At 39.4% G+C, this 12,654-nt stretch overlaps 1 protein-coding gene across 2 annotated transcripts in view; it reads right to left on the bottom strand.

Moving 5' to 3' along the window:
* Positions 1-9,329: 9,329 nt before the first annotated feature.
* GRIA1 (glutamate ionotropic receptor AMPA type subunit 1) overlaps positions 9,330-12,654 on the bottom strand; it is a 274,216-nt gene continuing 270,891 nt past the window's right edge. For both annotated transcript variants that reach the window (XM_029583868.1, XM_029583867.1), the window contains one exon: positions 9,330-12,540. In XM_029583868.1, the coding sequence (XP_029439728.1) occupies positions 12,352-12,540 (189 nt within the window). In that variant the 3' untranslated portion in view covers positions 9,330-12,351. The remainder of the gene's footprint in view (positions 12,541-12,654) is intronic.

The following is a 12,654-nucleotide window of genomic DNA, read 5'->3' as shown; positions in this document are numbered from 1 at the left end:
AGCACTCACGTTTACGGCATACCTACAATGGTGGCAGTTTTCTAAGGCATTTATGTGGGCAAAGAGGTTTAACCTATATAACTGGTTTGAAAATTAAGAAACATAATATAATAAATGCCATACTAGGTCAGACCAAGGGTCCATCAAGTCCAGCATCCTGTATCTGACATTGGCCAATCCAGGTTACAAATACCAGGCAGAATCCCAAAGAATAGCTCCAATCCTAACCAGGGATAAGCAGTGGCTTTCCCAAGTTTCCGGGGCTAATAGAGGTTTATCGCCTTTTCCTCCAGGAACTTGTCTAAACCCTTTTAAAACCCAGCTGTGCTAATGGCTTTCACCAACTCCTCTGGCAACAAAATCCATAGTTTGTGTGCTGAGTGAAAAAATTAATTTCTCCAATTTGTTTTAAATGTGCTGCCTATTAGCTTCTTGGAGCATCCCCTAGTTTTAGTACTATTTGAAAGGACAAATAATAGTTCTGTTTACCTGTTCATTCTACTCAAGATTTTATAGACCTCTATCTTATCTCCTCTCAAGGTCTTCTTTTCTCCAGGCTGAAGAACCATAACCTATTTAGCCTTTCCTCATAGAGATCTGTTCCATACTCTTTTTGTCATTTTGGACATCTTTCCCTGTACATTGTCTAAATATTTTTTAAGATGGGACGATCAGTCCCGACACATACTGAAGGTGTGGTCACACAATTATGACAGCCTCTGTTTTATATTCCATTCCTTTCCTAATAATAACTAATATTCTGTTTGCTTTTATTACCACCACCACCACCACACACTGGACAGAGGAGTTTAATGTATCCACAATGACTCCAAGTTCCTTTCCCTGGGTGATATCACCTAATAAAATAGACCCTAGCATTCTGTACTTATAATTTGTTCTTCCTTATATGTATCACTTTGCTCTTGTCCATATTAAATTTCATCTGCTATTTGGATGCCCAGTCCTCCAGTATCCTCTTGTAATTTCTCACAATCAGTTCATGAATAATTGTGTGTCATCTCCAAATATAATCATTCTATTTCCATGTTATTTATAAACATATTAAAAAGCACTGGTCCCAGTACAGATCCCTGAGGCACTCCACTATTTACCTTTCTCCATTGAGAAATAACCATTCAACTCTACAATCTGTTTCCTATCCTTTAATCAGTTACTAAGCCACAACAGGATGCTGCATATGAATCCATGACTTTTTAATTTCCTGATGAATCTCTCATAAGGTACTTTGTCAAACACCTTCTGAAAATCCAGCTATCCTATATCAACCGACTCAGCCTTGTTTAACATATTTGTTAACCCCTTCAAACAAATTTAATAGATTTGTAAGACAAGATTTTCCCTTTTTTAAATCCACGTTGACTGTCCCATTAGTCCGTGTCTATTCAGATGTCCAGTAACTTTGTTCTTCAGAATAGCTTCTACCATTTTGCCCAGCACTAATGTCAGGCTCACCAGTCTGTAGTTTCCTGGATCACCCCTGGAATTATTTTTAAAAATGGGTATTAAGTTGGCTAAACTCTAGGTACTATAGCTGATTTGAATGAGAAGTTAGAGATCACTAGTAATAAATTCTGGGGTATATACCATCAAGTCCTGGTGATTTGTTATCATTATCATTATCAATTTTTATTTAAAACCACCTTTGCATTAGAACCACAACTCTCTAGTTTGTCAGTTTGATCTATTACATATTCATGGGCCACCATGATTTCATTTGGTTTCTCTGAATCATCACCATCAAATAATTTTTCTTGTGTAGGTATCTCTCCAACACCTTTCTTAATAAAGACTGAGGTAATGAATTCATTTAGTTTTTCTGCTATGGCACTGAGTACCCTTTTTACCCCTCAGTCATTTAGCGGTCCAACCAACTCCCTCACAGGCTTCTTGCTTTAAATATTCTTGAAAAAAATTTTATTTTGAGTTTTTACCTCTCATTTAGCTTTCTTATCAATGTTTTACATCTAACTTTCCAGTGCTTATGCTCTTTTCTGTTTATTTTGTTTAGATCCAACATGCAGTTTTTGATAGATGTCTTTTCTGGCTTTAATAGCCTCTTTCACTTCACAATTTGAACATGCTGGCAGCCTTTTGGATGTCTACCTTTTTTAGTGCTTGGAATGCATTTAGCATGGCTTCCAAGATGGCGTTCTTTAAACAGCCTCCATGCCACATGCAAACACTGAACCTTATCATAGTCTCCCCTTTAAAAGTTAAATTCTAAAGCAATAGTGTTTCTTAATGTTCTTCTTTTGGTGATTATTTAAAATTTATTATGTTATGATCATTATTGCCAAGCAGACCTATCACTGTTACCACTTGTCCCAGATCCTACATCATAGTGAGGATTAGATCCAAAGCATTCCCTTTTCTTGTCAGTTCCAGGACCAAGAAATAGGTAGTTGTGGCATCTAGAAATTTTACTTTCTTAGCACATACCAATGAAATACTGATTTACCCAGTCATTACAGGGTAATTGAAATCTCCCATTATTATTGTACTCCCTAATTTATTAGCTTTTCTGTTTCACTGTCTCTTCATCCTGGCCAAATGGATGGTAGTATATCCCTACTGCTATATTCTTCCCCATCACACATGGAATTTCTATCCATATAGATTCCACATTGCATTTTGTTTTCTGCAGGACATGTATCCTGTTTGACTCTATGCCAGTGGTTCCCAAACCTGTTCTGGGTTTTCAGGATATCTACAATGAATATTCTTGAGATAGATTAGCATGCATTACCTCATAGCATGCAGATTTTATCTCATGCATATTTATTGTGGATTTCCTGAAAACCTGACTGGCTGGGGGTCTACCAGGACAGGTTTGGGAACCTCTGCTCTATGCAATTCTGAACATATAGCGCCATCCCTCCACCATAAGACCCCACCTATATGCATGTACATTTATGTGCATACAGCGGTTTGGGGACAGAGTTGGAATGGGATCACAACAGGATTGGGATTTATACACATACTTTTAAGTCTCAAAAGGTATGTGCATAAATTCTGATGTGAAAAATATGCACACCAATAGCAGGTGCACATCTATCCACATACTTTCCCAGATTCAGTTTTCAAAGGGAAAAAGTTCCATTTGAAGATGGATGTAAAGTTTGTGGCTAAAAACTACCCAGAGACTTTACAGTTACTCACATTTTTTGAAAATTTCCCCCACATGCCTATATTTTTGAAACTGAAATGTGCACTTGTAGTTTCCAACCAAGCTTCTGAAATAGAAATATGCCCTCTGGACATCTCGCCCAGGAATGCTTCTTTTCTATGCAGCCAAAAGCTGCATGCATACCTTCTGGTGCTGAGAAATCTGATTAGATGGAGATGGCAGATTAAGGCAGATTAATTCTATTTTCCTTCTTGTGAAAGATTCCTAAGTCAGGGTGAAGGTTTCTGGAAGGTCATTTATGGGTTCTTGAAAGTTAATTTAATGGTGAATAATGTATATAATGTCCATTGACACTCCAAAAATTATATATAAAACTCCTATTATAACAAAGTGAAAAAGTGACAAAACTTAGTATACATAAACATTAAAAATGTTGCAGAATGTTTGCAGGAATGATGCAACTGAGTCACAATGCACACACAGAAGATATCTACATTTAAATTAGTTTGTATTACGGGCAGATTCATTATTGTGCTTTTAAGTATTGTGGGGGCCAATATTCAGCTGCCGAGCGGCTAGTTAAATTAGCTATCCAGCTAACTTAATGGGGATATTCAGCAGTGCAACCAAGCCCTGAATATCCCCAGTTATATTAAAGTTAACTGGATAAGTATATCCAGTTAGGACAGCCCTACGGCACAGCTATATAGAATTTAGCCGCATATGGCTTTAAATATAGCCGGGTAGCCATTTAGACAGATATCTTTTCAGTTATCCATCTAAATGGCTTTTGAATATCAACCTCATTGTTTATTGCTAGGCACAAATTTGGGCACTTTTACATTGCCATCTTAATATGATGGGCCTTAGAAAGTGAGCCTGAGAACGAAAGTTTTTGGAACATAAGTCATACAGAATATAGAACATACAAATGCTCTATTTGTTTTAAATTTGCCCCAACAGACATTGTTTTCTTGTGATTTTGGCAAATGTACAAAGGATTATAAAATGAAGCACATTAGCTTAGAAGCCATTCTTAAAAACAAAAACACTGGCCATATAGATATACATGACTTTAGATATAGCATAGGTTTAGCAAGGGGAAATCTTACCAACATTTTAGAATTTCTTTGAAGGTATAAATAAACACGTCAATAAAGATGAGCCAACTGTTATAGTGTATTTGGAATTTCAGGAGGCATTTGATAAAATCTCCCATCGGAAACGCGTCAGGAAATTGCAAAGTCATGGGCTAGGAGGCAGTGTTTTATTGTCGATTGGAAAATGGTTAAAAGGCCGGATTAAATGGTCAGTTTTTCAAATGGAGAAAGGTCGTTAGTTGAATACCACAGAGAACAGTACTGAGACCTGTGCTGTTTAACATGCTCATAAATGATCTGGGAAAGCGAATGACAAATGAGGTAATCAAATTTGTAGATGACATAAAATTATTCAAATTTATTAAAACAGCAGCGAATTCCAAGGAACTGCAGAAGGACCTTGTGAAACTGGGCACCTGAATGACAGATGAAAAAGTGATGCACATAGGGAAAAATTAATTCCAACCACAGGTACACAATGCTGGGTTCTGTATTGAAAGTCAGCACCCAGGAAAAGGACCTTGGAGTCCTTGTGGACAATATGTTGAAATCCTCAGCTCAGTGTGCAGTTGTGGTCAAAAAAGCAAATAGAATGTTAGGAATGATTCAAAAAGGAAAGTAGAATAAAATGGAAAATATCATATTGCCTGTTATCGCACTATGGTGCGACTGCACCTTGAGTACTGTGTGCAGTTCTGGTCTCCCCATTTCAAGAAGGACATAGCAGAACTAGAAAAAGTACAGAGGAGGGCAACAAAAATGATAAAGTGGATGGAACATCTCTCTTATGATGAGAGGCTATGCAAGCTGGGGCTCTTCAACTTGGAAAAGAGAACATGATAGAAGTTTATAAAATCATGAGTGGGGTGGAATAGGTAAATAATGGATGGTTATTTAGTATTCAAACAGGGCTGGCATGTTCCAATAGGTGAACTAGGCTGTTGCCTAGTGTGCCAGCCACTAGGGGACGGCAAAGAGCAGCCATGTGGGGCCGCGAGAGGAGCCCATCCTACTCATGGTCGAGAGGCGTAGAGACTCGGTGGGCCTCGAGCGGAGCCTATCCCGCTCGTGACCGAGAGGAGAAGAGACTTGGCGGGCCGCTAGTGGCAGAGACTCGGCGGGCTGCGATCACCCATCCTGCTTGTGGCCAAGAAACGCAGACTCTCGGTGGGCCGTGAGCAACACTTATTTTGCTTGCAGCAGAGAGAAGCAGAAACTCAGTGAGCCACGAACAACACCCATTCTGCTTGTGACTGAGAAAAGCAGACACTTGGTGGGCCGCAAGCAGCGCCCATCCTGCTCGTGGCCAAGAGAAGCGGGCCACAAGCATCACCTCTGTTTGTGTATGTGTATGTGAGTGAGAACGACTGTGTGTATGAGAGAGAGCAATGGTGTTAGTGAGAGAGAGGGAGGGAGCCTGTGTAAGGGTGTGCGTGTGAATGAGATAAGGAACCTAAATATGTGTAAGGGGGGGGGGGGCTGTCTGAGTGAATGAGATCGGGGCTGGAGCTGGGGCCTGAACGGGGGGGGGGGAGGACGGGCCCAAGACAGAAAGTTTGCCTAGGGTGCCTAATACCCTTGTACTGGCCCTGCTTTCAAATAATACTACACAAGGGGACACATCATGAAACTAACAACCAGAAAATTCAAAACAAATCGTAGAAAGAACTTTTTCACTCAGTGCATCATCAAGCTGTGGAATCTATTGTGAGACAAAGTGATCAAGGCGACTTGATCACGTTGTCTATAAAAGGTTTGGACAAGTTCCTGAAGGAAAAGTCCAATATTAGCCAGGTAGAATAAAAAAAGCTAATGCTATCCCTGGAAGTGAGTAAAAATAATTAAATCTACTTTATGAGATCTGCCAGGTACTTGAGACTTGGATTGGCCACTTTCAGAGACAGGATATCAAGCTCGATGGACCTTGGTTCCACACAGCACGGCATTTCTTATGTTCTCTCTGCTAAACTGAACTGCAAAGATGTTCTAATAGATGACTAGTGATTCTAGTCACCTCTGTTTTATCTAACCAGTCCATTTTGTATGCTAAATGCCTCTGGCATCACAGTGGTTTATTTATTATATAATCCATTTATACTAGGTAGGGGGTCGTTGCTGATTCATGTGGTCTCTAGGACATTTTAGATAGCAAAGATGAGGTATTCTGAGGTCAATTTTCAAAGTGCTTTACACCAGTAAATAGTATCTTACCTGCATTATTTGACTTTCTGAAAATTGCTCTCGTTCAGTTTGGCTAAGAGTCTGTGTGTTGACTTTCTGCTGCATTGGGGAGGCTATAATCCTGGGGGCACGTGCAGGTTGGGAGAGGAAAAGTACACACATCAACTGTCCTTTTCAAATCTTTGCATGTACTTTCCCAGCAAAATTGTATCCATAACAAAAAAATAAGGTGCAAATAACTGCGTGAACTTTGTCCTGATGTGGACAGTTTGAAAATCCTCCCCACAAACACACAATATGCTCTAGAACAGAGGACCCCAAACTTGGTGCTACAATGGTGACAACCCAGGTTTGTCACAATAAATATGCATGAGATCTATTTGCATGCATGGTCTCCACCATATGCAAATTATTATCATGCATATTATGAAAATCCTGGAAATCCAACTGGGTTGCAGCCTTAGAAGACTTCACTCAGACCATGAAAAAATGCTTCTTATTGGGAATATACAGTATTCATATCCTTAGATAAAAGAAAGTTGCAAGGAATGAAATCTTTAGGGATTTGTAAACTTGGTCAACCCACGAGTCTGCTAGACAAAAATGCCTCTTCCATGTTTATATAGTGCTAAAATATACATGGAAAAAGCTATTTTCCCCATGAATTGTGGACTGTGAGAACCAAAAACATCTTGCTTTCAAATAACTGAAACAACAATAAAACGCACATTTCTTCATGTGCAGCAATGTCTATGACATCACAAACCTTGTGCAAATGTGTGTTACGACGCAATGATATACCGATTTTTTTTTTAGTGGTTAATAACAGCGGTGCAGTGCATGTATATAGAAAGCAGTCCTAATCCTATTTACTCTAGATCAGCCTTCTTCAGGCTCAGAGTAAGATGGATCTATGCCTCAGATTCCCTAAAATGTAGTAGTATACTGCTGTCATTTGTTATGCTTTGCTTTTGCTTGTTAAGAATATCTACTTGTACAGAACTTAACTACTGCTAAATTGTGTGTGTGTGTGTGTGTGTGTGTGTATGAGAGAGAGTTGGAGGGGAAGAGAAGTGGTGGGTTAAGAAAATAAATTCCAAGGCTTCACTGTACAGCATTCTTTTATCAAACCATATTCACATTTTTTTTTCATGTTGTCTTAAATGAATGCTCCCAATCCTAACAGAGGCATGAGGAAGGAAAATTGTAAAAACCATTTATTTGGGTAAATAGTAATTTACCCAGGTAAATTGGCCTGTCTGAAAATGACCCATCTCTGTTCAGCTAAACACATACATGGGCTTCCATGAGGCACTTACTTTTAGCTGGATGGAGGAGAGACATTCCCGAGGATGGGATAGGGAAACAACAGATCTGGATTCAACGTCCAGATCTGTTTTTCCTGCAAATATTTGCCCACAGAAAAAGCAAGTGCAAAGTCTGTGAGTACTATGTTCCCATGGGCAATTCTCAAAGGGAAACCACCAATGGAGTTTCCTTTTGAAAGTCAGACTTTGCAGCTATGCAGGCTCTCTGAAGATTGCATCCAATATAAACAGATCACCATTCATTAAATCTTTTAGTCCTCTGTCTTTCTTTTTCAGTGGTAGCACCTCTAAACCTCACCTTTGCCTACATAATAAATGCCCTTTAATGGTCTTCTTTCACTGCAGAATATCATTATAATCCCCTTCAATAGGGAGTAACTCATCATAAGCATGCACTCTGCTTGTGCTTGACTTCCATAAATAGCGTTAGAAAGAGTTTTGTTTGAGTTCTGCCCAGACATAAAAATAAAAAGCAGGCCTGGAATTATAAGGGTAGCAAGTCATCAGGTATTGCTGTGCATCAAGGGCCAGCTGGTCTGCAACACAATTTATAGACAATATGATAAGTTAGCCACAAAGTATTCCAAGGCTGACGTCCCTTGAGATATCCTTGTAAACTAGGAAAGTGAACCTTGAGAAGTCTGTAGATTCCTAAGAGGGAATGGACACCTTAGCTATGAATGTTAGTTACTTATTTATATATATGTGGCACCTAAATTATTAAACTGGCATTGAAAATATGGTAGAGCTACAATATAGATGTATAAGAATATGATTTTCACATGTCATTTTGAATCTATACTTTTTTTGTGTTAAATAATCTTTGGGGAAAGACAATAAGGATGGATATGGTCAGGTTTGGACCTAAGATAAGCTTGCACTATTTTGTTGAAAGGTATTGGGTTATATTTTCTCAAAAGGACTAGTCACATTCTGCTTTAGGAAGTCTTCAGTTCTGCGAACCGTGGCTTAAATCAAAAGATTGTTTGTCAAAACAGATTGCTCCCATAAGAACAATGTTATAAATGGGGGATTGGTTCTAGCACCAAAACCCAATACCTTATTTTCAACAAAATAATCTGTAATTTAGTAATATAGGGCACTGTTAAAGGCAGACACATGTAAAGCATCGCATTATTTTGTTTGAAGAATAAAGTGACAAGGCACGCCTACTGGACATTGCACGGACATTGTTTTTAGGAGACACATCACCTCACTGAATCTCATGATAATCAGTGCCCCAATGTGCGCCTGCCGGGAGATGCTCAGGTGTCTTAAAATCAAAACAAGTGTCGTAGGTTGGAAAATGGATGTCAATTTAAAAACTGTAACTTCAGATAGGAACTCAAAACATCTTGAAACAAGAACTTCCTGTACCTGGAAATGGCATAAAACTGCATGGGGAGGGCTGACGAGATATATTACGTATTGTGTGGTGTCATTGTAAATGATATTCTTTTTCCCTTGCATTTACATTAAGAAAAAAAATAAATAAAGAATTCAGAAAAAAGCAAAAACCAGACATGATATATGACAAAGGGAAGAAAAAAGGGAATTCTCTGTTTGATCAAATTGACTCCTTTTGCACTTTTGCCAAGACATAAAAGTTAAAACAAATACAAGTATTGTCAGTAAAGTGTCCAGGTATCAAAGAGGAGAATTGAATGAAAAACCTGAACTGTTAAATACGGATTCCTGTTCAGAAAAATGAAGAATTTACTCCACTGATCCATTTTTAAGAAAGTGTAGTAAAAATACATATTACAAGTTAATTATTTCCATATTCATTTCTCTTTTTTTTTCCCACCTTCTCCAGTAATAAAAATGATGTAGTTGAGTCTGTTCTTGTCTTAAGGGGCACTCTGAGCAATCACAGAAATACTCCTAATACAATGCCACCTGCTCGTCCAACACTTTATAAGAGTTCATGGCTATCCTGGTGGAAAGGATGACTTGCTCTTGATGGCAGGACAGCTGCTTTCACATAACCCTTCCAAATGTGGGGGCTGGCAAAGGTCTTATGAAAGGACAAAGGGCAGACTTTAGCCTCCAAAATGGAGGAAAATTTGTAACTGACAATGGTAACCTAAGGAACACCGGATTTCCACTTTCTTCACATTGCAGTCTTCACACACGTACATGAGCAAACTAAACAGACAAAATCAAGATTCCAAAGTTTTGGATTTTGATCTCGACAGTCCTCTGGTATCTTTGGATAGTCCTGAGGTGAAAAACTCTATGGAAGCTGGAGACTTGGGATCTTCTATGGTAGAAAAGGCAGGACACTTTGTCATGGAAATGACCCTTGGACTGTTAGCGAAGAAGACAGAGGAAATGGAAGAGATAAGTGGCAACGCTTTGAAGAAAAGATTCAGTAATTAAAAGGGCATCCCACACTCTGTGCTTGGAATCATGCAGTAAATATATTTCTTTTAGGCTTGATGAGAAGTCAGCCCTACTTAGAAATTGCTGGAAGCTGCACAAATCTTCTTAACAAATCTGCTGCAAAGACTCAACTGTTGTGCTTTATCACAAAACATGTTCATAGCGTCAAAGCATGGTCTCTGTTCTCTGTGGTGCCTGACTTCCAGTGCAATATCTTTATGTATGAAATGGGTCTGCTATTCTGATTCACTGTTTTGCACTCTTTGGGGAATATTAGTTCTCTGGTTCATAGTCAAGTCTGCAAACGGACTGGCTTCATACAATCGGCAATTGTTACGAATCAAAGAGAGTTCAGAGTTTTACACGGAAACCCAAAGATGCCTGGTGGCTCCAGTGCATTTCAACATAGCAAATTCTTTCTCAGCGTTGGACTGTGATACTCTGGTAGGACCAGTCTGTTTAGCAGCATCCATGGGCAAGGTCCACTACATACATTTTTGCTGTTAGTTGTACACTGAGAGCGATTCATTATTAGTTGAAACACCATGGCCAAAGATGGTATGTTTATTACATTTCATCCAGCAGCTTTTCTTGTATGAGGAGGTTCAAGCTTAACAGCAATGACGATAACATTGGGTCACCTGAGCAACCGTTAAATAACTTCATTGTCCTTCCCCTCACATATATACCTACCTCAGAAGTATTATCGTAACCACCAAGTATGAATTACTGTCGAATTTAGATTTGTTCACATGTTGTCCTGAGTGAAAAGAAAATCTGTTCCAGCTGCATACACATTCAACAGAATTTCATGAGTAATCTATGAGCATAAATAACTGAAAACTGAACATTTTGCAACATTTCCAGCATATATGGGGTTCTGTTCCATAGAACTTCCAATACACAAGAATTAGCCCCGATGTACATGCTGTGATACACTTTCTGAAGGTAGTCTTGCAACTTTTAGTCTGATTTCATCACCAAGTAATGGTTGGTATCTTAATTCCATACAGTTTTAAATCTGGATACAGGCCCCCCTCCCCCCAGTGCTTTGCATGATATTCAGCTGTGCTTGGTACTGTCACATCCACTACTTACTTTTACCACACAACTGTGCACAATTCTTTTTCCCTATCTCATTTTTCCAATTTCAAAAGATTATCCTTTATTCCTCAGATTCTTTCTTTCTCTTACAGGGATCCAGCTCTTTGATTTGCTGGGAGGATGGGGACCCTTCCTTCAGAGTCAGAGAAACAAGGAATATGATGGCAGATAAGGACCACTGGACCCATCTAGTCTGCCCAGTTTAATTCCTGTTGCATTGCCTTAGGCCCCAGCTGGTCTTTGCTTTCCCCTTCGCTATTTCATAACTAAGGATCCAGTCCAGGGCACCATGCCCTGTTGAATTCTGTTACTCCTTTTTGCCAACCCTGGGATGCCATTCTATGCACCTACCACCCCTGTCCGTGAAGAAACATTTGCTAATGTTACTCCTGGCCCACCACCTTTGACCCTCACACTGTGGCCTCCTGTTCTAGATCTTTGATCCCACTGTGAAAAATGCTTGTGTCTTGTGTATCATTCATACCTTCTGAGGTATCTAAATATCTCTATCATACTCCCCTACCCTCCATCTCTCCTTCTGGGTATACTGAATAATCAAGCCAACTCTATATTGTCCCAGTTACAGGCAGCGGGAATCCTTGTTTCTCACCAATGGACCCCCAGATGATGCCACTAACAGCAGCTGCAGGAGAAACTAAAGCCATTAGTGCCAGCGAAGAATGAAAAGGCTTTGCACTTTTTCCTTCTTTAAAGTGATTGATTTTCTACCGGTAATTCAGATTTTGTGAGAAATCTGAAAGCAAAGGAGCAGAGGGAACTTTGAAACCATGAAAGTAAATAAAAATGTAAAAAAAAAATCGTGTGTATCCTACAACACATGGATGATTATGTTAGAAGTAAAATGGAACAATCCTTGTTAGTGTTTCAGTGTTGCCCTGTCCAGGATATGGAAATTTGTTTAGTCCAGATGTGCACTCTTTATTGCAGTACATACCTTTATTTCTTCCCCCACAACATGTGGTTCTATTAGAAAGCAAAAGGAAAACAAAATATAGATTTGAGTTCTCATAAAAGTCCATCAAGTTGTCTTTATTTTTGGCACCGGTGGGGACTTTCGTGATCCAAATAATCCATGAGGTTGCTATTATAATCCTGTCGCTCCCAGGGCCATCCCAGCGCTGTGGCTCATGCATGGAATTGTTTGCATGGATTTCGGGAAATCATGGCTAACCACGCGCCCGTTTTCCCCGCTGCTTCCCGATGCTGATGGTCTGGGTAAAGTGGCCATCCTCACGGTCTCGTTGACAGATTGCTGTGGGATTAAGCAAAAACCCTTTTTAGGAGGACCAGGGGTTTCCCCTCTGTCCTTAATTGTGATTGACATGTTTCAATAGAAAGCAATATCCTTCTGTCTGTTTAGAGGCCTTGTAAAAACACTGAAATGGCT

Source organism: Rhinatrema bivittatum, chromosome 18 (genome assembly GCF_901001135.1).
Source record: "Rhinatrema bivittatum chromosome 18, aRhiBiv1.1, whole genome shotgun sequence".
In the NCBI taxonomy this organism is placed as follows: domain Eukaryota; kingdom Metazoa; phylum Chordata; class Amphibia; order Gymnophiona; family Rhinatrematidae; genus Rhinatrema; species Rhinatrema bivittatum.
This window is presented reverse-complemented; position numbering and strand designations above follow the sequence as displayed.